This window comes from Tinamus guttatus, unplaced genomic scaffold (assembly GCF_059628265.1).
Source record: "Tinamus guttatus ecotype Peru unplaced genomic scaffold, ASM5962826v1 Tinamus_guttatus_pri_ptg000004l, whole genome shotgun sequence".
In the NCBI taxonomy this organism is placed as follows: Eukaryota; Metazoa; Chordata; class Aves; order Tinamiformes; family Tinamidae; genus Tinamus; species Tinamus guttatus.
This window is the reverse complement of record NW_028288538.1, coordinates 13,568,452-13,590,130: the sequence shown is the minus strand read 5'-3', so window position 1 is coordinate 13,590,130 and position 21,679 is coordinate 13,568,452. Positions and strand designations below refer to the sequence as shown.

Below are 21,679 nucleotides of genomic sequence, written 5' to 3'. Positions count from 1 at the left end.
CATTCAACTAATATGAGGTTATTACTGGACCAGTGTTGCCTTCCTGTTCATTTTCCGCTCCGAGTCCACCACCACTGTGTTTATTCAGAAATCAGTGCCTTGCTCCTGCGTTTATACAGATACTTCATGAGCCGTCTCTACACGCAGGGGTCTGTGTTACACCTCTCCCTACCAAATCCGTCTTTTCCATGGACTGTCTCTGGGATTCCACAACCCAGGCAGACGCACACACTGCTACTCCCCCAGCCTTGCGGCCTGGCTTGTCCTCCCTGGGTAGTTTATAGCTAGAACTCGTGCTTTGCCACTGATACTCCTCACTGCCCTACGTTCAAAAAGGCTATTTTTTTCTCTCCGTGATGAAGTCCAGATCACCGATCTTTTACACTTAGGTTTCTTTTGCTGGTTTTTACTTGTACTTTTATTTCTTAAACATAATATGACCTAGATGAAAACTGCCATCTGATTAGTTGAAAAGCCTGCAAGGCTTTTTTTGTTGTTTTTACTAAAGCACTTGCATGGCACCTCATTCTCATTTTCCAGTCTGCCAGTGTGAAAAGTCCTTGAAATAGAGATTGGATTTAAACTGAATGTAATACTTCTTTTCTCTGTCAGAGCATTGTGAAGAGGCGTTTAACTGGAAGTTGGATGCATAGGATTTCTTCAAGCGGTGACTTCAGACTGTAATTTGAAATGTAATTGGAGTTTATTCTAAATGTTCTTTACATCTGGGCATAAAAGCACTGAGTATTTTCAAAGCTTACCAACATACCATAATGTAACATTTTCTATTTCCCCTTATGCTTTTTCAATTGTAACAGAAATGGTCTGAGTTTATTCTTGAGTAGTTAGAAGCTAATCAGGAATTACCACCTGCCCTTCCAGTTCAAAAGGGATATCTTCTTTTCTCCCACTTCAACACATGGTTGCAGCATCCCTGCACTGGAGTGCCCTGTGCAAGCCTCAAGAAAATGCACAAGCTTTTTTTTTTTTTTTTCAGTAGATCTGGCTCAGCTTTCACTCCCTGTCCCTGGTGATACTTTGTTGGTATTTCTCTTCTTATCTTAATCACACTTTCCTTACAGAGCTACTTAACAGTCTCTTCTGCCTTTTTGACTTCTGTCAGATGCTGTTGTCCTGCGAGGTGAAGATCAGCCTCTACTTTCACACTTGCCTGTCTACAATTGAGACTGGAGGCTGCAACACTACATGTCTTAATGGTGCCAGCGGTGACCTAGCCCTGGTGGTCCAGCCTTCTGACAGGAATTTAAAAATCCATTTGTTACATTGCTAATGATATTTTTAGCTAGCATCACTGTACTGCAAGTGACAATATTCTGCTCCTTCCATCAAAGCTTTCAGAAAGCATTAATTGATTCAGCCTCTCTGTGAAACTCGTGGCAAGGCTGCTTCGCAGATGGGGAAGTTCAGAGCTGTGGGAGTGTAACCATGACTAACTCAAAGGCAGGCAGTAGGTCAGTGTCAGAAGCAGGATCTCTTGCTAAACCAGCCAGACTCCTAGGAGAGGAAACCTGTTTTTCTGTACTATTCTGGGAAATGGAATTATGGATGAATTTCAGAGCCAGTGTTTATATGTGGATGCATGCGAACAATTATATATGGTACTAATTATACACTTTTCTGTGCACACATATGTGCACACAGTCTGTATGAAAAGAGCCCTTTCGTCGTGCTCTTTGCTGCCTTTCCGTTTCGCTCGGAGCGCAGGCTGTGCCTGGCGTCGCCTCTGTCCTTGTTCCCTCGAGTGCTGATGAGAGGCGACGTCCTCCTTACTGCGAGATCCATCTGTGTGACGAGCTCCAGTGAAGCCGCTCCCCTCCGTACTTTTTGTTTGAGATGAGGAATATTCCCTTTGGTGCAGCGTGGAGAGGACACTCGCAGTCCAGGTTGTTGCTCTTAGTTGTGTTTCTGTTCAGACTTCTCCGAGCTTTTGTTTTAGGAAGGTGCTTCAGCAGAGGCAGAGATGCGTGGCAGCAAAGCAGCCCCGTGCGGAGTCCCCATGGGAAAGGGCTTCGCCAGCTCTCTTCACTGGGGCCTGGGTATCGCTGCCAAAGGGCCTAACAGAACTGCTGAGTCTCTCATGCTTTCTCTTTCCTTCTAGTGTACGTATTTTGCAAGTCACAGTTAGAAATGGATGGAAATGTGAGTCTTTGCTCTGTTTCATATCAGCCAAGATGTTTGCTTTTGACGTTTGAATTATTCTAGCTGTACTAGAAGAACACACATGTGCTCAGGCTCCTGCCATCTCACTTCATCCCTCTCCTGGAGAGAGCATTAGGACAAATCCTCGATAACTGATTTCCTGGTAAGAAGCCTTTACCTGCTTTCCTGGAGTGGTTCTCTGTGACTGAGAGCCTGTGTAGTCAGCTCTTCCCAGCTGTTTGCCTAAGGGGTCTTCAGGGAGACTGAGAGCAGTGAACCTGGAATAACAACGTTTTACTTCAGCTCGGTCCCACGAGAATTTAGTTATTACTTAATGGATTGAATTGGCGACATATCTTATACCAGATAGCAGCCAAAGGTTGCATCGAATTAACCTTCACAAATGGCTAGTTATTGATATAGTTCTTAAAGAAAGCTAGGCATTGGACAACATGTGTTAGCTGTAGTTAATACCACTTTTCTTGCCTTTACATGTTGATAGTATTTGTGCTGTCTGGGTGAAATTTTTCTCAGATTAAAGCTCTTGATGGTGCTTTTAGCCGTGTAGTGATCACGTGTGCTTGTGTTTGCTGCACTGAGCGTAAATCCTGTCCTGTAGCAGCGGGGAGGCTAATGAGCCAAAGCCACATTCTGCTCTCGTCACACGGGGACCCAGCAGAGAGAAAGGGGAGTCCGTTAGAAAGAGGAAGAGAAACCTGAATCTTGTAGGAAGTGGAAAAGCTCTCAGAATTACATATATAAACATTTGTTTTTAAGGAAGGTTTTTTATTGACGGGACTTATAACTGCTCCACTTATTTAAGGAAATTTCTGCATAGTTAGGTTTTTGATTTTGCCTTAGTCCAGGTTTTTAATGCTACATGTTTGGTAAAAGGTGAGGGTCATGTTTTTAATTTACACACTCAAAGTTATTGGTCTGCTTCTATTTAAAAATAAATAGTTCATTTTTCATGCAGGCCTATATTTCTGCAAGGAAAAGCTGACCAGCCATATTTAAAATATTAAACTCTATGAAATATTGGCATTATTTTGCTATACCCCGAAGTGTTTTATTTGCTTGGGGCTGTAATCAGCTCTTGCAAGAACACTTTACATCCAATTTTAGTCTTAGCGCCACAGTGTACTTCAGGGTGTAAATTTGTTAGGTGTCCGGGCACAGCAGGATCCTTCGACAGCTTAAGCCCAGTTCCTCCCGATCTCTCCTATGGATAATAGAAAGTCAAATGGCCTGTTTTAGTTTTGTATATGCAAAACCAATGGCTGATCAACAGAAAAAATAGAGAACAGAACTGAGCCCTGAGGCAAAGGGGCTTAGCTAAAAGTTTCTTTCCTCCAGAAGTAAATAAATCAAGATTTCCTAAGCCTCCTTATTGAAAAGAATAGTTCCCGTTTCCAGCCCGAGGGAGGGATTTCACTGTGGTAGTGAATAGGAGGAGAGGTGTTGTGCTCCTTAGCATCCTGAAGAGCAAAATGCTTTGTAAATCAGACTTCTGGGAATTGTTATCTCGCAGCTTCTTTTAACAAACACAACAATTTGTTTTAAAGGCTTTCACCAAAGATGTCATAAGTGGTAATCCCAATGTTGTAAGTGGGTACTTAATGTGTTTTAACTTAATGCTGATGATGCAAAGCCATTTTCTCCCAAAGCCCATTAAGAACATCCAATTTTCTGGTAGACTAACACTGCTGCTTACTATCCTAGAGATAAGCAACTGTTTAACCACGGTAAGTTTTGGGGCCAAACTGAGCACTGTCTGGTCTTTGTGGAAGTTTAGACTTTGAATGCAGACTTTGCAAGATGGATCTTTCTTTTCTAGGGCTAGCCTGAAGTTACACATACAAACAAGTACATTTGGTCACGTGCAAGTGTCTTATTGAAGGTACTAGTGAATGTAATTATTTGTGGTATGTATTAGTAGGCATGGTTTAGGTGGAAGGGACTATGCAAAACTTTTACTTAAGCTAAATAATATGATAATTATTCAGTTTGATTTCACATAGCCCAAAGTGTGGACAAGAACAGTTTGTCCAAGGGAATGCTTCTCAGGCAATTGGCTTTTTTTATATATTTCTTTATTTTATTTTTGTAGAATCGGTATATGTGAAATGACACAAAAGGAGATGTCACTGGGCAACATTTAGCAAAATGTTCTGATATTCAGATGCTGGCAGCGCAAAAGTGAGGGCAAACTTCCCGGGAGCTTGGGGCTGCTCGCTCGGGTCTAGTACAGAGTTAGCACTTTGCAGGTCAGTGGCTCTGCTATTTGTCTCTGACCTAACAGATCTGGAGTTCTTCACATCAAAACCAAGTCTTGCTGAGCTGAGATCAAACGTGTTAAGGTAAGGATCTCACCAGTGATTTATTGTGCTAGGGAGGGCGATCAGGCCATAAGGGGCCGCTGCAAATGAAGTTGACATTCCAGCAGTTTCTCATGTGTAGTTATAAAGTAATTTTCTCAAATGGAGCTTTTATCTCAAAATAAGCTCGTCCACTGTATTATGTGTTGCTTATAGTATTGGTGATCTTAGTAGGAGTATGTATTTATGCAGCATAGCTAATTTATAAGTGAGAACTTGTTCTTTGGTGGTGAACATTTAAAATGGCAAATAATTGCAAGTGATCTGCTACAATCTTTTAAATGGTAGAATGTGTCTCTCGTAGAAATAAATGAATCACTTTATTTTGTTGTTGTTAAACATAATGTACACACATGACCTGCAGTGCACAAGCTAGGCACAACACAGGAAAACTACACAGATTAATATTAGATTTGTTTGTACAGACCCCTCCTCGTTCCCACAGTCTTAATGAGAGCTCGTGGTAGAAGGGTTTCCAGGATCAAGTTCTTAATAGCCACAACTTCATTAAAGCTCAGTGACAGCTTAAAATTGATTCTGTAAACAAATACTCCCTGCTTTCCACTCCTGACTTAATGGATTTTTAGAAATCTTTCATTATTTCATTTCTAAGTTGGAGTAATTGCAATCAAGCAGATGGTCGTGCTCCGTAAAAACGCTGCCATCCTTACCCAGATCACTCGTGATGGTGTTTCCTTGTTATCAGTGGAAATTTAGAGCACACGATTTTTAGCATCCAGCCTCAGCAGCAGTGTTTTGTGATGCAGTGCAGAGCAGGTTATTGGGAGCCATACAAGTGAAATGATGACTGACGTTTAGGAACTTCCTTTCTTAGGAATACTTGAAATATTGCTTGGGCTATGGGAAAATGTTATTACTGCTGTATTGTGCTGCTAACAGCAGAGAAATTTCATTAATTGAAAAAGTAGAAATTGCTTGGAGAAAAGCCTCTGTGTGCTGTAAGTAAAGTTGCTTTTCCCCCCCCCAGATTGTAATAAGACAGCCAAAACAAATGAAATGTTTGTGATGGGTACAGTGTAACAGACAATGCGATCTGAATTTTTTCTCTTTGGATTAATTTTCTTGAAGAACCAGCAGCAAAATAATCCGTTTAATGAGACTAAGTTGAAATAACGGATGCAACATCAGCATGTGGCACAGCGAGAAACCGAACTAGAAAAGAGCATAATCACTGCCTGGCAGCCTGGGTCCGTGCAGGAAATAGTCTTGGAAAAAAAGAAAAAAAACACACAAGCAAAGAAGCCTGCTACGGCATGTTGTTAAGACTTATTTAATCTCCTCAAGTAATTACTCAGACCTCCTAAAACTGAAAATCATACAAACAAAAACGTTTAGATAAGCTGGAAGTTTTTTCAAATGGGTTCCCCCTACAGCTTAGCAAATAAACAGGGCCGGTTTCCCGCCTGACGTGTTGCCATTGCAGGAGGGCAGAGCGGCTCCCAGAAAGGCCCAGGACAGGTAAAGCAGGATGCTGGGCAGGGCAGGCGCTCGGGATGTTGGCACGGGGGGCAGAGAAATCTTGTGCCTTCCACTTGTGCAGCCGCCGGATCGGAGCTTCGAGCCCTTCTCGGATCCCCATCGTTGCTCCGAGGGGCAGGATTCCCCCCGCTCCCCCGGCGCAGCGTGGCCGAGGCCGCGGCTCCCCGGGAGGTGCCGCTCCAGGCGGCTCTGCGGGGCCGCTGGGACCTGCTGCCCCGGCCGAGCCCCGCCGGCCCCCTGCGCCGTGCGCAGCCCGGCCGAGCTTGGGGCAGCCCCGGCTTGGCTGCTGGGCCGCGCTCCTCTCATGCCGAGGCTGCTGCTGCTCTCAGCAGGCTCCGCCGGGCTCTGCTGCTCGCGGGCTGCACGCGGATGGGCAGGGAGGCCGCTCTCCCCGTGCCACACGCGCCCTCGGCACGTGGGCCAGGTTGTGCAGACAGCACCGGAATTGCAGGCACTGCTGCGCGGGCAGGGAGCTCGCACGTCCTGCGCGTTTCCAGGCCGATGCCGCTTCTTTGGTGCTCCTGCTGTCGCATGGGTGCAAATGTCTGAAGTTGCCAGCCCGCTCAGTAAACTTCAACCTTGAGTTGAAGGAAACCTGCATCTATGGTTGTTTTTTTTTTTTTTTTTTTTTTTTTTTTTTGGAGGGAATGGGACAGAATGAGTTAAGATGTTAGCAGAACATCTAAAGAGGAGAGAAAAAAAAAAGGCAGGAAGTTGTGTTTTTGTTTGTCCTCATAGATAGTGGAGTTGGTGCCGGTCCCCGTGCAGTAAGTGTAGTTTGCAGTGCAGTCCCCCGCCCCGCTCCGCCTGCTGCCCCATCGCCCATCCATCTCCTGGGGCCAGATCCAGCTCCTCCGGAGCCTGCCCGGTTCCGCGCAGCGTGGTGGGGCCGGGGCTGGACCTCTAGCGGCTGGAAGCAGCTCTGTGCACAGCACTTGCTTGCCAGGGTCCACCTGAGCGCGCGCTCAGCGCTGCTCCTCCTGCGCCAGCTCCAGCCTGGCCGCGGTGGAAGGGGCTCCCGGAGCCCGGGACGTCCCACAGCGGCAGCGCTCGCTGCAGCAGCCAGGCCAGGCCCTGCGCTCACCCCCCTCGCCTGAGCAAGCCTTGGTTTAAAGATTAATCAGAGGGGGTTTCTGATCAATCCCGGCCCTGTCCCCAGTCAGTTGGCTGGTGCCCTCTTGTTTTCGTAACATCAGCTCCTGCCCAGCTTTGCGGGGCCTGCCGGCAGCTGCTGCCCCAGGAGCACCACGCAGGCCAGCGCGGGAGGGACGTGTTGGATCAAGGCAGCCATAAAAGTGAAGGAAAACAAAGCTTGAGAAAATAAACACACTGCACCTCTGATTGGCAATCCCCTCCACTTCATCCCCTTGCAATTGCACTAATCATTAGGACTCTTGAAATGTTTCCAAAGCAGAGGAAATGAAGTTGCTGAGATGGGAAAGGATATGAAATTTCCTGACCAGACTAAGGCACAGGTGCCCGGTATCTGTGGTGTTATGAAATATTTACCAAGGGAAATGATGCTGCCGGATTTTTTGCGTGCCTCTCCAATTGTTGTGTCCCCCACCGCCAGCGAGTGTCATTAAGTGCGTGCTGCGAGCGCCTGCAGCGCGGGGAGCTGCGGCAGGCGGAACAGCTGCGCCCCTGTGCAGAGCGCTCTGGCATCTGATGCCCCCTCCCCCTGCGCGCAGACCTAACGGCAAAGGCTCTCTAAGGAGAGAGCCACATATGAAAAAGGGATCACTTTGATGGAATGAAACCATAACCAGCTACTAAATCAATTGCGTTAGGAAATTCCCATTCATTCCTCCATTCATCCAGAACCGTATCTCCTGTGGGAAGCTATTATTATTTGGATGTTAAAAATCCTCTTCCTGTACCAAAAAGCATTTCTGGAGCTGCAAAAGTACAAAAACATTGTTTATTAAATCCATGGGAAAATAATTGCACGTGGGCAGCGCCGAGGGCTGGGCCAGGGGCTGCCCGGAGGCTGCAGCCCGTCGCGGCGCAGCGGGGGAGGCCGCGGCCCGGCTGGCGACACGGGTGCTGGGCAGCCCGCAGCTCCGGCCAGGGCAGCTTCAAGGAAGGGGGTGAAAAGGTTCATTGTTGCCACCTGTGTTGATTGCTCTTCTGAATTCAAACAACCCTGTTTTTTTCTCCAGCATATTTTTAGAGAGAGAGAAAAAAAACTTTTAAAAAAAGAGGCAGTAAGTGTGCACGAATCCTCAGTGAATTAAAAATCAGTTCTTTCCAAATCCATCAGGGCTAGCCCCTGGGTAAATCAGAGGGAATCTGCAGTTCATCAAAACCTGCACAAGAGGTATTAGTTCTGTGCTGCGTTTGAATTAATTGTGTTTATGTTTGTTTATGCACACAGGGATGGTTGTTTCTTACTTCCTCAGTAGTAAACAGTTATCAAAATAGACCATCCTGTCTGGGTTCTCTCTGCTCTAAAATTTTGTTATTACTGCACTGCACATTAGGTTGCTCAGCTTGGTTTTGTAGGCACCCTTTCTGTCTTCATGCTTATCACTTGTATTTTAGAAATTTGATTACCTGTATGGTTTGAAGTGAATATTAAGTTGCTCTTTATTATTAGGAAGCCAGCTGGGACAGATGACTACATAAGCAAGATACTGTAATTGTTTATTTGCTCAGCTTAATTTGCTTTAAGTGAAAAACATTTACCCTTGGCTTGATTTCAAAACTGATCAACATCCAAAAATGCTATTGAACTGAGTGCCTAGGTTTTTTTAAAAAAATCGGGTCTCCTGTAAAACGTAATATTTGGTTTCCTTCCAGCCACACAGCGGCAGAGAGTCAAAGTAACTTCAATTTTTACAGGATGACTTTGGATTTGGTTTGCCTCTCCTGTGCCGTTCGGTACCGCGCAGCATCCTAGGGCTCAGCGGCCACGTGCCCTGCATGAGGGGCCTGTCGCCTCCGGGCCATAGGAGTTCAGTGCCTGAACCAGGTACCGAGGGCAGAACCTGAACCTGGCCGTGAAGCAGCTGCTGGTGCAACTGGGGGGGCCGCTGCCGCGCTCGGCTCCGTGCGGCCGGCGCAGGGCGGGTGAGGAGCACGCGCGAGAGCAGGAGCTGCTGCGGGGCAGCGCCCGTGTGTGAGGAAAGGGCCCTGCTCCGCTCTGCTCCGCTCCGCTCCGCGGGGAGCAGCAGGACGGCAGAGCCCCGGGCGCTGGGCGCTGCTCCTGCCCCGGGCCGCAGCGATGTCCTGGCGGAGCCGTCGTGCGGACGGTGACCCCAGGAAGCGGGAGGTGGGCGCCGCTCCTGCGGTTACGGGCGCTGCTGGGAGCAGATGGCAAACAAAATGCTCACGGGGTTCCTAAACTTTTCAAGTGCTCCCTCTTCCCTTTCCATTCTGGCACAGTCTTGTTGATAGCACCCAACAGGCTGGATTACTTTACTCCTCACAATACCGCATAGCAAATACATGACATACTATATACTTTTCCTTTTCCCTATTGCAAACCACAAAAGGTAACACTAGGACTCAAACAAAAACAAATTACCTCAGTAACTCCTGGAAAACTCAAGTGGTTAATCAGTTACCTTTTATTTACATATATATGCTTAATGCTGAATTAAGTTGTAAAAACCAAAGGCTGATTTATGGCCTCAGTCAGCCTTAATTAACATTGATTCCAGGGGAATAGTAAATGCGACTAGCCTGCACAATTGCGGGTGAACAATGAACTCACTGGGTGTTGTCCAATTTGTAGCATGATTTACATGGAAGCAAGCCCTTCTTTTTTTCTAGGGTTATCCTTTTTTCATCTGGTGGTTAGGATGGGTTATATATAATCCATAGATTGGAACACTTGCTGTCAAATATTCTCCCTGATTTAGAGCTAGCCTGTACAATGGTCACTATAAATAAGGGAGAAAAAAAACCCAATTTGAGGCTTTGCAGGGATTCCTTCTTCTTGCAATGTGTCATCGCTTGTCCATTTCATGGCATTTTTACGAAGTGGCCATAATGAAAGTCAGATTAAATGTACAGGATATATACATTTAATCAACAGCCATTGGAGTCAGTAGTGCTGGAAGAGTTATAAAAGCCCCTGTGAATGCAAATTTATTGCAAAAGAATCTGAGTCTTGGTGGTAGGAATATCTGCTGAATGGTACTACCTGACACAGAACACCTAAAACTTTCAAAAGTGAGTTATTTAAGTGTAAGGTTTTGCTTGTAAAGCCGCCAGCTGCTGGATTTCAAGACTTGAAACTGTTCCAAAACATGGGGCTAGGTACTTTATATGTGCACTAGAGTAAATACTCTGATTTTACTGCCAATTTAAATGTGCTCAGTTTACAGTAATGAGCTTGTATAGGCAATAGCTTGTTTATAGAAAGTGGAACAGGAAGAAACTAACATTAACCATTAACAGTAGCAATTTCTCTTGCCTTCAACTCCAACTTTATGCCAAATAGATCTTTCCCATGTCCTATCTGAAATATTTGCTATTACTGCTCTTTTTCTAAACACTGTGGGATAAACGGAGCACTCAATAAAACTATACACCTTATAATGTGCTCAGCTTGCCCTGCAGCCGCTTTTGTAATTCGAGGGCACTACTTATTCTTGCCCTGAAATGTCTTGTAGGAACATACGCATCCTGTGTACTGGCAAACTTGGTGGCAGTTGCTCAGCCCAGCAGAATATAGTTAGCATTTTTTTAATCTTAACAACAACAAAATGCCATTGTTTCTACTTCTCCGGTTCTTTTAGTCAACCAAAATGTTTTATTCTTTCAAGACAGATCGCACAGGGAACCTACGTGTTTATGTACATACTATAACCTTAAACAAACGTCCTTACGGCTCCTTGGGCCATCTGCTTGTGAGGCTCCCCCTCCCCAGCGCATCCCGCTCGGCGCTCGAGCCGGCCCCGCGGCAGGCGGTGCCCAGGACACCAGAAATCCTCACACACAGACTCAGGCGCTCTCTGTTCAGCCACGGAGGGTCTAAAAAGTGACACTGAAACACTGGAACATTTCTGCTGTTGCTGGTCCCTAGAGATGATACTGATGGTTCTGTGTTTTCATTGATTTTTTGCTAGTTAGCTCCAAAGTGTCCAACCTCACTTCATGAAGCTGCATAAGCAGAGCACAGGCAGACACAGCCCATGGCCTGGGAACTTTTGATAGTCCAAGGACACAGACAGGTTCAGGATAAATACAGCATGCAAGGAAAGCAGCAGCTAGGAAGTGTGTGTGAAGTTTGGTTCCTTTAGAAAGCTAAAACAAAACAGAAACAAAAAGATGGATAAAGAAAGGGGCAGAAGGGCACAAACCAAAAAAACGGCTGGGGCAGATGCAGAGGCAGGGTCTGTTAATGTGGCTCCATGGGCATGGAGAACACATTGAGTGAGCTCATGTCTAGGAAGAGCAAACTCCATGGTCAAGTCTTCACCTTCATGGGCAGTCGCTTTAATTTCTTTAAGGCACATGACCATCCTGTGCCCTCACCATCTTCTTTTACAGAGCCTTTATACTCTTTGGTATTACAGTATTTCATCTTGGGCTTTCTGACTGTATTTTCCGTAACTATTTTTTTTAAACAAGCAAACACAGTTTCTGTTCTTTTTTTTCCCTTTCTCTTCTCTTCCCTGAGAAGCTTAGGCACTTCTCAGCAGTGTAGGTCTCTCCTGCTCCATTTCCCGCCTTCTTCCTTTACCCATGTTCACATTTTGGTGATCCTCTCTTTCTTACAAGCTTCTGAGGCTGGTGCTTTTTTTTGTCTTCAGACGGGGCATAAATATTTAAGTTATAATATTCAAGTTATAAATTATTAATTTGGCAGGCTGGTGCTGCTGCCTCGATTTTACCGATCCAACCCTTGAATCTCTTGAGTCTCCCTGTGTTCCCATGGCTGCCCTGAACCGTGTGTCCGCACAAAGGTAGCAACTTCTGCACTGCCTGGAGAGACTCGCAGGGGTAGGGAGGAGACAGAGTCCACTTTTGGACAAGGATGTGATGTTCAGGCTGCCAAACAGGTGGGACAGACTTTTGTCCGAGCAGATATAGTGATTCTGTGAGGAAAGTGGGCCAGTACTGAACATGTCATTGCTTCCCGTTAGGCAGTTCTGATCTAGAAAGAGCAGCCGATTCCCACCACTGGTGTCTGGTGGGAACTGAACCTCCTGCCCCTTCAAAGGGGGCTCGGCTGTCGCTCAGCCACAGCTGTAGGGCCTGTGTGGGGCATGGGGCTTTTCTTGCTTTAAGCAGAGAAAGGTCCCTGTCTCCATAAAAGCAACTTAACCCATCTTGCAAAAAGGGCAGTAAACTCTCCTTCTATCTAGGGGTGAACTCCTGGCCCCAATCAAGTCAGCGGTAAAATTCCCATTGATTCCAATGAGGCCAGGATTTCCCCCTAAGCATTTAAGTTGTATTTCATGGAATACCATAAAAGAACATTGATACATGAACTCCAAGAAACCCAGATGGTGGCTGCCCTTTTTGAATGCTTTCGTCCTTTGTCTGAAAAGATTTCAAGGACAGAAAGAGGCTGAGTACCAGAAAAATCTTTCACTCATTTTTTTTTCCTGGAGTGACTTTTTTCATATTTGCTAATAAGTAACTGCATCCTGTTCTTGAGAGTCACTCAGTAGAAAATTCAACTTACATGTGCGTAGCTACCAGTAAAAATCTATTTTAAATAAACTCATGTCATTGCTTCTCTCAAGGTAGTTGCTGTCAACACCATTAAAATTCAAATTTGATTTGCCCATGACAATTAACATGATGTCAACACTGAGAGAATTGAACAATTTCCATTGTTCCACGCAGATAAGCAAGCTAATTCTGTTCTGCAAGCTGTCAGCGTAGCTAGAATCAACTGTGTATTGAAAACCTGTGATGTTAAGGGATTATTCAGCCTTGACTGCACTGTATCAGTGACCAAATGTTTACTTACTGAGATGGGTACTGAATGATTAGTCCAAACCCTTGTCTTGAAACTCCAGTTTCAAAGGCTTTTTCCCTGGTATCATTATTTCTTTCTCTAGTTTGTGACAGTGCTTGAATCAAATTTGAGAGTTGTTAACCAACTTACTTAGAGTCTAATGCTGCTCCTGTAGTGATCACCACAGGAACACAGAAAGACATCGGGGGCTGTTGCTGAACTTTTGAGAGCTTTAATTTTTGGTCACACATAAAGTAGTTTCACTTTTTTTTATTAGAATCAGCAACCTTTCCCAGGAGTTTGTTGCTATATACATTGCTCTGTGTTTCTGCAGAAGGATTGAGAAGTTTTACAATTTTTTTTTCTTACTTTTCTAGATTTTTATCAATAATGAGTGGCAAAATTCGGAAAGTGGGAGAATATTCCCAGTATATAACCCAGCAACGGGAGAGCAGATCTGTGAGATCCAGGAGGCTGACAAGGTAATGCATCCTGTGAATGGACACAAATGGACCAAAAACAACAATTAATTACAGAATACTACTGTTGGACAATTCTTATATAATTCCTGTTCCAATACCCACCACGTGACTAAGAGGTTGTACAGTGAGCAATTTCATAAGCCTAGACATGTTTTATTATTATGTACCTTGATGTAATAATAATTTTTTCCTTCTTCCTCGACAGGTTGACACAGATAAGGCAGTGAGAGCCGCTCGCCTGGCTTTTTCCCTCGGGTCGGTGTGGAGGAGGATGGATGCATCGGAGAGAGGCCATCTTTTGGATAAGTTAGCAGACTTAGTGGAAAGAGACAGGGCAATTCTTGCTGTAAGTAGCACAAGAAAACCCATGCCACTTTTACATGCTGAGAGCAAACTAGTTCATCAATGCTGTAGCAGGAACAATGCTTGAAAACTAAATTAGCCTGATGATGACTAAGATGTCTGACTGTCTGGTCAAGAAGCAATCCACAGTTCATCAAAGCCGGTAACAATTTCCATTGACTCCAATGACCTTTTCATTGGATATGAGAAAAGTAAATAGTTGTGCCCATGTGTATGCCTGTTACAAGTATGTCTACCTTTTCTGAAATAAAAAATGGAAGAATCTGTGAAGTTACTGATGCAGATATTAATGAAATGACAGGTGAAATGCTTACTGATACTCAGCCCGGAACAGAAATCCTGGGTATGATGCTGTTAGCTCGCGTCTTAAGCATCTGAACGGTGGCATTGTTCATGCTGTTTTCCGCATGTCAAATGCTTTGGACTAAGCTGGTGAACATCTTAATTCTAGCTTTGTCAACACTTAAATCATCTTACCACCAATGTATACTGTAAAATCACCGCGGGGAGAAGGAAGTACACAGCAAATCAAGTTTACTCTGCCTGTCATTAGATTTGTATTTCTAGAGTCAAGTTCTTTACTGAATTGCACCACAGGCAATGCCATTAATTGCTCCTGGGGATGTAAGTCAGTGCAGAATTAGACCTCCATTCTCCTCGACAGCAGTTGAGCCCATGGTTAGCATACACTCATGCGTTACACATTGGTGTGCTGTGCCCATTCTTAATGATGTCTATTAGACAGCTATTGAGAGTCAGTTAAGCCACTCAGTATCTTAGGGCATTTTATTGGATTCTTTTCTCTAAATGATCTTAAAAAAATCTTAAGAGGATAGCTTATAAAGTTCTTTAAAAATAGGAATATTAACTTAAAAATAAGGACATTAGCTTGTTAATTTATGAGCTTCCCTAGGGGAAAGTTTGTTTATTTGATGGCAATAAATAAACTGGCTGTACATTATAGATATCTCAGACCTCAGCAGGAGTCTTGGCAGCTATATAGAGAAATTTTTATATTCACATCAATTATACGAAGAGGGATATGTCCAGTCTTCTCTTTATGGATTCAGATCATTAATATGGGGTTACAAGGAGCCCCTTCTCAGCTGTTATCATTAACATAACAGAACCTACTTTGACAGGCATTTTTATCTTGGCTCATGATTAAAGCAATTTCGCATTTATGTATCTGGACCAAACACAGTGGCTATTAGGTCTAAACTACACACACACACATGCACGCACACACACACATTCTTAAAACCAGAGTAATTCCAGAAGGTTTAAATGAACTAGGTTTTAGGAAAATCCTCTAAATTCACCATTACAAAAAGAAGTAGCAAAGGACCTCAGTTATTCTGGATGGATTAAGACTATGCCAAAAAGTGCATAGCTCGGTCTTCATTAAAAGTTTGTGATGACTGAATAGCTGCTGGACTGTAAATACTGCAATGCAACAGTCTAAAAATGCTACTTTGCTTATATGTTTTAATTTTTTCTTGTCCTCTAGACTATGGAATCATTGAACAGTGGCAAACCTTTTCTACAAGCCTTTTATGTAGATCTTCAAGGAGTAATAAAAACTCTGAGATATTATGCTGGTTGGGCAGACAAAATCCATGGAATGACCATTCCTGTAGGTAAGAGAGATTAAAGAACACATGTGCACACAAACCTTCTGATGGCCAAATGGATTAATAGATTACAGAGTAATTTTTTCTTGTCCAAGTGGAAGTTGAAGTAGACTTTATCAGTGTATATTATGCTGCTGAAGGCATTTAAAGTAAGGGCTGGATTAGATGATATATGTACGTATGTATGTATGTAGGTGGTGTATGTGGTATAAGCTTGAGAAATACTCTTAACAAATGAAAACACAGTGCTGCCTATTTTAAGGAAATAGTGTGCTTACAAGTTTTTTTTTTTTTTTTAATGTACCTTCCTATTGCCCATCCATATCATTTCACTTGGAACTCACAGTGGATCCAAATTAACTTATGCCTTGGTAGAGTTTATAATGCTATTACAGAGAACTGTATGTACCTATAAGATATATTTTATTTTATAGTTGCTTCTTCAAACCATTCAGCGGGATCTGTCTTACTATATCTGTGTGAGAGAGAAATCTTTATGAGTGCTAGTAAATAAGCTATTCTGCTCTTATCTTTTGATAAAGAGACTAGAGAAGAAAACATCCTTATGATCATTTTTATTCAACAAGTCTCTTCCTCCTGCCTGTCCCTCACAACTGCTTAACAAATGCAGGCAGCATTTCTGATTGTGCTCATCTTCATTTGCAATCTGGACTAAATGTACCAACTGCCATAATTATGCAAAGTAGAACAACACAGCACGGAATCATTTTACACAGGTGCAGTCACTAAGATAAGTGTTCTCATCTTTTTACCTACAAAATATTAAATATTCTGAAAAACTTGTCAGGAAGAAAAACATTTACTCCATACTTTTCAGTTTCATGTTTGCACAAACATGTTTATTACACGTTACTGTCAGCGACCAGGAAGGAACATGCACAAGTAAATGAATTTTACTGTTGTCCTTGTAGGCACCTTTACAGATGCCAAATATTTCCATAAAATTACATAATGTATCATCTCTATCTGCAACACACTGGTTTTCCTCTGCAGCAAGTACAGCAAAGCATAAGACTATCACAGTTGTTAGGCAAGCTGACGTTCAAAATGTGGATCCCTGTTTTCAAGAGAAAAGCAGATCATGTAACTCTTACTGCAGTGTTACTCATGGTATTTCAGCCTGTTAGAAGTGTACTGTAGTGTGTAACTGACTCATACCTATCAACACCAGTTTATTTTCAGCAAAAAAAAGACAATATTAATATCAGCTGTACACTTTCTTGTAAAGACTTATGAAGATATCCACAGCCATTTAGGTTGAGATCCATAAATCCTCTTTTTGCTGCTTGCACTTCACATTTAAACAAGAAAAAGTGCAGAGCACATGATAAATTCATATATTCAGCAAATTTCCTGTTCCCTAATCCCTTTCTCCCTGCTCAGTGAATGCCTCCTTCTCATGCTGACACAGGAACACAGAAGTTACATCGGTCACCAAAAGGCAGTACCAGCTTAAGGAAAATAAATATTCTCTGCTTATTCTTGTTCTCAAAAAAGAGTGAAGCAGATGAGAACCCTGGATTTTCAGTGACGTGGGCCATGCGGGGGGAGAGGAAGCCAGGTTTTCTTAAATACAATCTTTAAAGCTAACAGTTATCAGTAATGTGCAATCATAAGTCTATTCACAGGTTTTTAAGGTATGAATTAGTTCTTCCTCTTGGTTTTATACACCACTTTTCGTCTCCAGTTTCACACCATAAATCTGTCATTCTCCCAGAGTTATCTTAGAGCAAAGCCAGGGTTAAACAGTGGTTCTCTTTACATTCAGTTACCATCAGCTTAGCAAAGGAAACCAAACAAGACAACGCAAACGAAAAATATTTAATCTCTCTTCCTGCTCAGTGTGCTCATAAATCCGAAATATCCCCATCTTCCATCTGTTTCTGTGGAGGGTTTCTTTTCCTCTCAAATAGCAGACACGTTATTTTAAATAAATAGGTAGGTGGAGGACAGAAGAAAGCGTTTTTCAGTCATATTGCTTCTGGTCCCAGAGCAGACTGTCTTTTGCTTGTTCCTATTAATAAATCCTTTATGATTTAAATTTCATCACAATGAGGCTGCAATGGAAGCCATTAGACTAACCAATTCAAGCAGAAATTTATCCCAAAATGCAATATATGATATGGCGTAACTTAAACAACCAGCACCTTCTACTCACCTGTGTGTTTGTTGTGCATTTCTGTATGAGACAGTTGACCATCTCATGATTTTTATGCAAATTAAATATCCAGCCCACAGATTCCTGATGGAAAGCTGAGCAAACACATCTGTGGAAGGCACTGCTGTCCCTAAGTGAGATCCCTGGATAAACAGGGCTTTCTTTCTAATTAAAAAAAAAAAAAAAAAAATCTTTGGGCCAGGTGCTAAGCAGCTGCAAATTGACCCAGTTCTATTAATACCAGTGAGTGCTGAAGAATGCCAATTTACATCAGCTGAGGATATTAAAAAAAAAAAAGAAAAAAATAAATAAAATTTTAGCTTGTATGTGGGATGAGACTGACACATTGATCTTAGTCTCCTGCTGGCTGCCCACTAGTAGAAGCACAACAGTAACAGGCATCAGCAAGAGCATTACCATGAGTTGTATGCACTAAACTTAAAACTCTTAGGTAAATTTAATTAAAAAGTTGCCTACTAAATTTCCCAGCACAGGGAGTTTCCTGTGCTTATTGTTCAATAAAAGGATTCACTTTATTGAATTTGAGTTATTCTGCTATGAAAACAATCTATTTTAGAGTGTGGACATCATGGCTCTTATATGTAACTTTGGCGTATCCAGAATCATCTGAAGCCTTCGAATAGCCTGAAGTCAAATGCAGTAACAAATATGTTACTAGAAAGCAACCTCAAAAGGCCCATCTTAACAGTTAAGTCTGAGGTTGATGAACTTTGGAAGTTGATGTTAAAAAGGGAAACTGTCTAGGGTCTGAAAGAAGACAGTAGGACAAGCAACCCTGAGCAGGAGGGATGGTGCTGAGGAAAGAGCCTCAAGGCACCAGAACCAGCCATCACTGCTCTGGCTTGGCAGCCACCTTCGAGTTATCTGTAACTTTATGTCAGGAAGCACACAGACGTGGTAGCGATTATAGGGTGACAATCTAAAGTCAGATGGTGCTAACATAAATGTGTTACTGTTACGTTGTCACCATCTTTCTCGCTGAGAATCCAACTCACACAGTAATACCAAGTACAGCCTGGTACTGTTAGCTGACTCTTCTGTGTGCTTCTTGAGTGCCTGTACAGTTTTTTTCCATATATATGTCTCCACAGTTTTACTTCTATTTTTCTTCTGTCTGGTCCAATAACTCCCTAGTGAACCACTACTAGTCTCTGTGAAAGATAACCCAGAAACACTGAGCATCTGAATTGTGGAACAAACATTCTCACCTCCACTGGGAAGCTGTTAAGAATCTGCAAATTGAAAAGATACAAAAACATTTTGTCAGTGCAGAACAAACTGTCAGATCAACCATTTTCTTCTCCCCTTTCCTGCTGTGAAACTCTCTCCCCCTTCACTCATTTTCTGTGCTCTGTCCCTTTTCTCGGCTACAGCCTATTGTTACTTCTCTCACAATTATTCTATTTCTGGCACCCAGCTATGTATTAGCTGCTCTAGCTCAAGTTTCTCCTGAAAGCCTGTGAAATAGATGTACAGAAGTAAGTAGACTTGAAAACAAGTTACTTCTAATCAAATCCAAGTTGAAGCCTTTCCTTAAACCCAGGAAACTTTATAGATCAACCCATTTATTGTTACCAGATGTACGGTACAGGACATTACTGCAGGTTCCCAAAATGCACTCTCTGTTGTGATGTTAGGCTGCAACTGCAGGCTGACCAGGGTGGAGGCCCCACGGCTGCTTGGGTGTTCTGACACCACGTGAGGGAAAAGCACGTGCACTGCATGACACAGTGAGGAAAAAAACTGTAACCTGTCCCCCTCTTACTCTATTTTCTATCCTGGTAAATGCTCTGCTGTGACTGATGCCAGGTAACCTTTTCAACATCTCATGCACACTTAGCTGAAAACACTTTCTAAATAAAAACTCACCTTTTTCTACATGACCAACACTACAGGCCTAGGTGCACATCCAGCTTATGCCTTTACTGTGACCCTTCCCTCCTTGCTAAAAGCCATCTGAATTCAGAGATCTTTTGAACCTCAAGCTTAGGTACCAAAATGCTTTAACTCTGCTTTGACAGAAGGTGCAGGCCAAGCACAGTGCACACAGGGAGACGACGAGGGATTTGGTGAGGCCCAAGCCGGCACTCACGGCAGCGGCGCAGAGCGGCTGTGCGGGAGGTTTCTGCTGCCCACCCTGAGACCAGCCAAAGAGCGGCTTATTTCATGGCTTGACTCAGGGTGCCCTGGGCTCAGCAGTGCTTCAGTCAAGGAATCCAGCCCTAGCGTAGCACGCACTATAAATAACAGCACCTTTCACCTCCGGGTACTTTTTTTTTTTTCTGTTTTGATTCTTCAGGATCTTAAAAATAACTAGCAAATCAGAGAGTTAATTAAGTAATTCCCTCAAGCCATGTACCATTCACACCTGCTGTTTGTGGGCATATGATCTGCTTTTCCTCTATCTTTACTGTTAGGGACTTCATTAGCCCACACTCTTATGCCTGTCAAAAGCCTAAGGAGAATATTCCGTATTTTCCAAGTTTTCAGTTACTCTGTCCATTTATTTATCTCTGCTTGCCTGAGAGCTCTGTAAAAATCTTCCTTATCCTCTGTCTGTTTAGCTTGAGGCCATTTCTGATATAGGCCTTGTTTTACATGTGAGGTTATGGCCCCTGTATTCTCCTTTGCACATCAGTGAGAGGCTTCCCATCTGCATCTACAGATCTGTATATATTATTCCATCATTATATATATATATATATTACTCTCACATATATTTCCCCAAATCTGCTTGTATACATACTTTTATATTGCTGTGTTCTAGCCCCTTCTTTTAGGAAATTGCCTTTGCGACACACTCCCTCCTCTTCCCTCAGCCTGCAGTCGCGAGAGGCCAGTGGGCAGCGCGCCCTGCAGCCAGGCACAAGGCAGCTCGTTTCTGACAGGCCGCCTGCTGCCTTTGTTCGACTGCGAGTGCAGTTAGGTTGCTCCTGAACCTAGGTTTCCCATGCTGGCTCATGAAAAAACATTTCCATGAGCTCTTTATTTCTTTTACTGCTATCAAAGGCTGATCCTTAGAGCTTTTTTTTTTTTTTTTTTTTTTGTTCTGCCAAGTCAAACTGCACTTGAGAGTAACCATGCTCATCTGTTTCAGATGGAGATTATTTTACGTTTACAAGACATGAACCCATCGGAGTGTGTGGACAGATCATCCCTGTGAGTATCTCTACTAGCGCCTTCTATTTATTTTCATTTGAACCAGCTCTCTTTAAAGACACATAAAACATGGTCCTCAGCTATGTGTGTTTTCCATTACGAAAAAAGCTGAGCTCATATTGTTGACATATCTTTAACAGCCTCCCTGCAAATGCTTATTTGAACATGCTAATAGGGTTTAGGCTCTGTTATTAGGAGTTAAGTTCTCAAGTCATAGAATTCTCATGATTAAAACAAGCAAAGCAAAACACAGTGTTAATATGCTGTCACTGGTTATGGATGTTCACACAACTTAAAGAAAATTGATGCTTTGCTGTGGCAGTCTTTTTATTTAGTTAGTTTTCACTGTGATTTAACTGGCTCCTCAGGTTCTGGGAGAATGTGATGCATTTTAATTCTGTTCTTTCCTTCCCTTTCCTTCTTTCCTTTCCTTCTCCCCCCCTCACCCCCCCAGCCTCTTTTTACAAGACTGGAGAAGAAACTCCAGGAGACACATCATTACAATTAACATTGTGTAGTTAATGAAAGACATGAAGTATTTGTTTTATTTGTGATGAGAGAGAAACACAGCACTGCGTCAAACTCCCCCTATACCTCAATATACACCCTTAAGACACTCTTGCTGAACACTGCATGGGAATTACACTGAAAAAGCTGACTTTTTCAGAAGTCCTAGTTAACCAGTTTGGGGAGAAATGTCAATGGGAGGCTCACATATGGCTATTAAAATATTGTGTAAAAGCTTTTTTTTCCTTGACAAAACATTGGGGAACTAATCAAGCATTCTCTGAAATTTTTGTTGATGTTGTTTTTTATTTTGTTCATGTTAACCACAAAACCACTAGAGAGCAACGCACAGTAATTCCAGTAAAAGAGAAGCA

The 21,679-nt window shown here is 43.1% G+C and overlaps 1 protein-coding gene across 2 annotated transcripts in view; it reads left to right on the top strand.

Annotated features, from left to right (window-relative positions):
* ALDH1A2 (aldehyde dehydrogenase 1 family member A2) overlaps positions 1–21,679 on the top strand; it is a 55,001-nt gene that overhangs the window by 9,889 nt on the left and 23,433 nt on the right. For both annotated transcript variants that reach the window (XM_010214329.2, XM_088520253.1), the window contains exons 2-5: positions 13,338–13,442; positions 13,648–13,788; positions 15,316–15,445; positions 20,737–20,798. In XM_010214329.2, the coding sequence (XP_010212631.2) occupies positions 13,338–13,442; positions 13,648–13,788; positions 15,316–15,445; positions 20,737–20,798 (438 nt within the window). The remainder of the gene's footprint in view (positions 1–13,337; positions 13,443–13,647; positions 13,789–15,315; positions 15,446–20,736; positions 20,799–21,679) is intronic.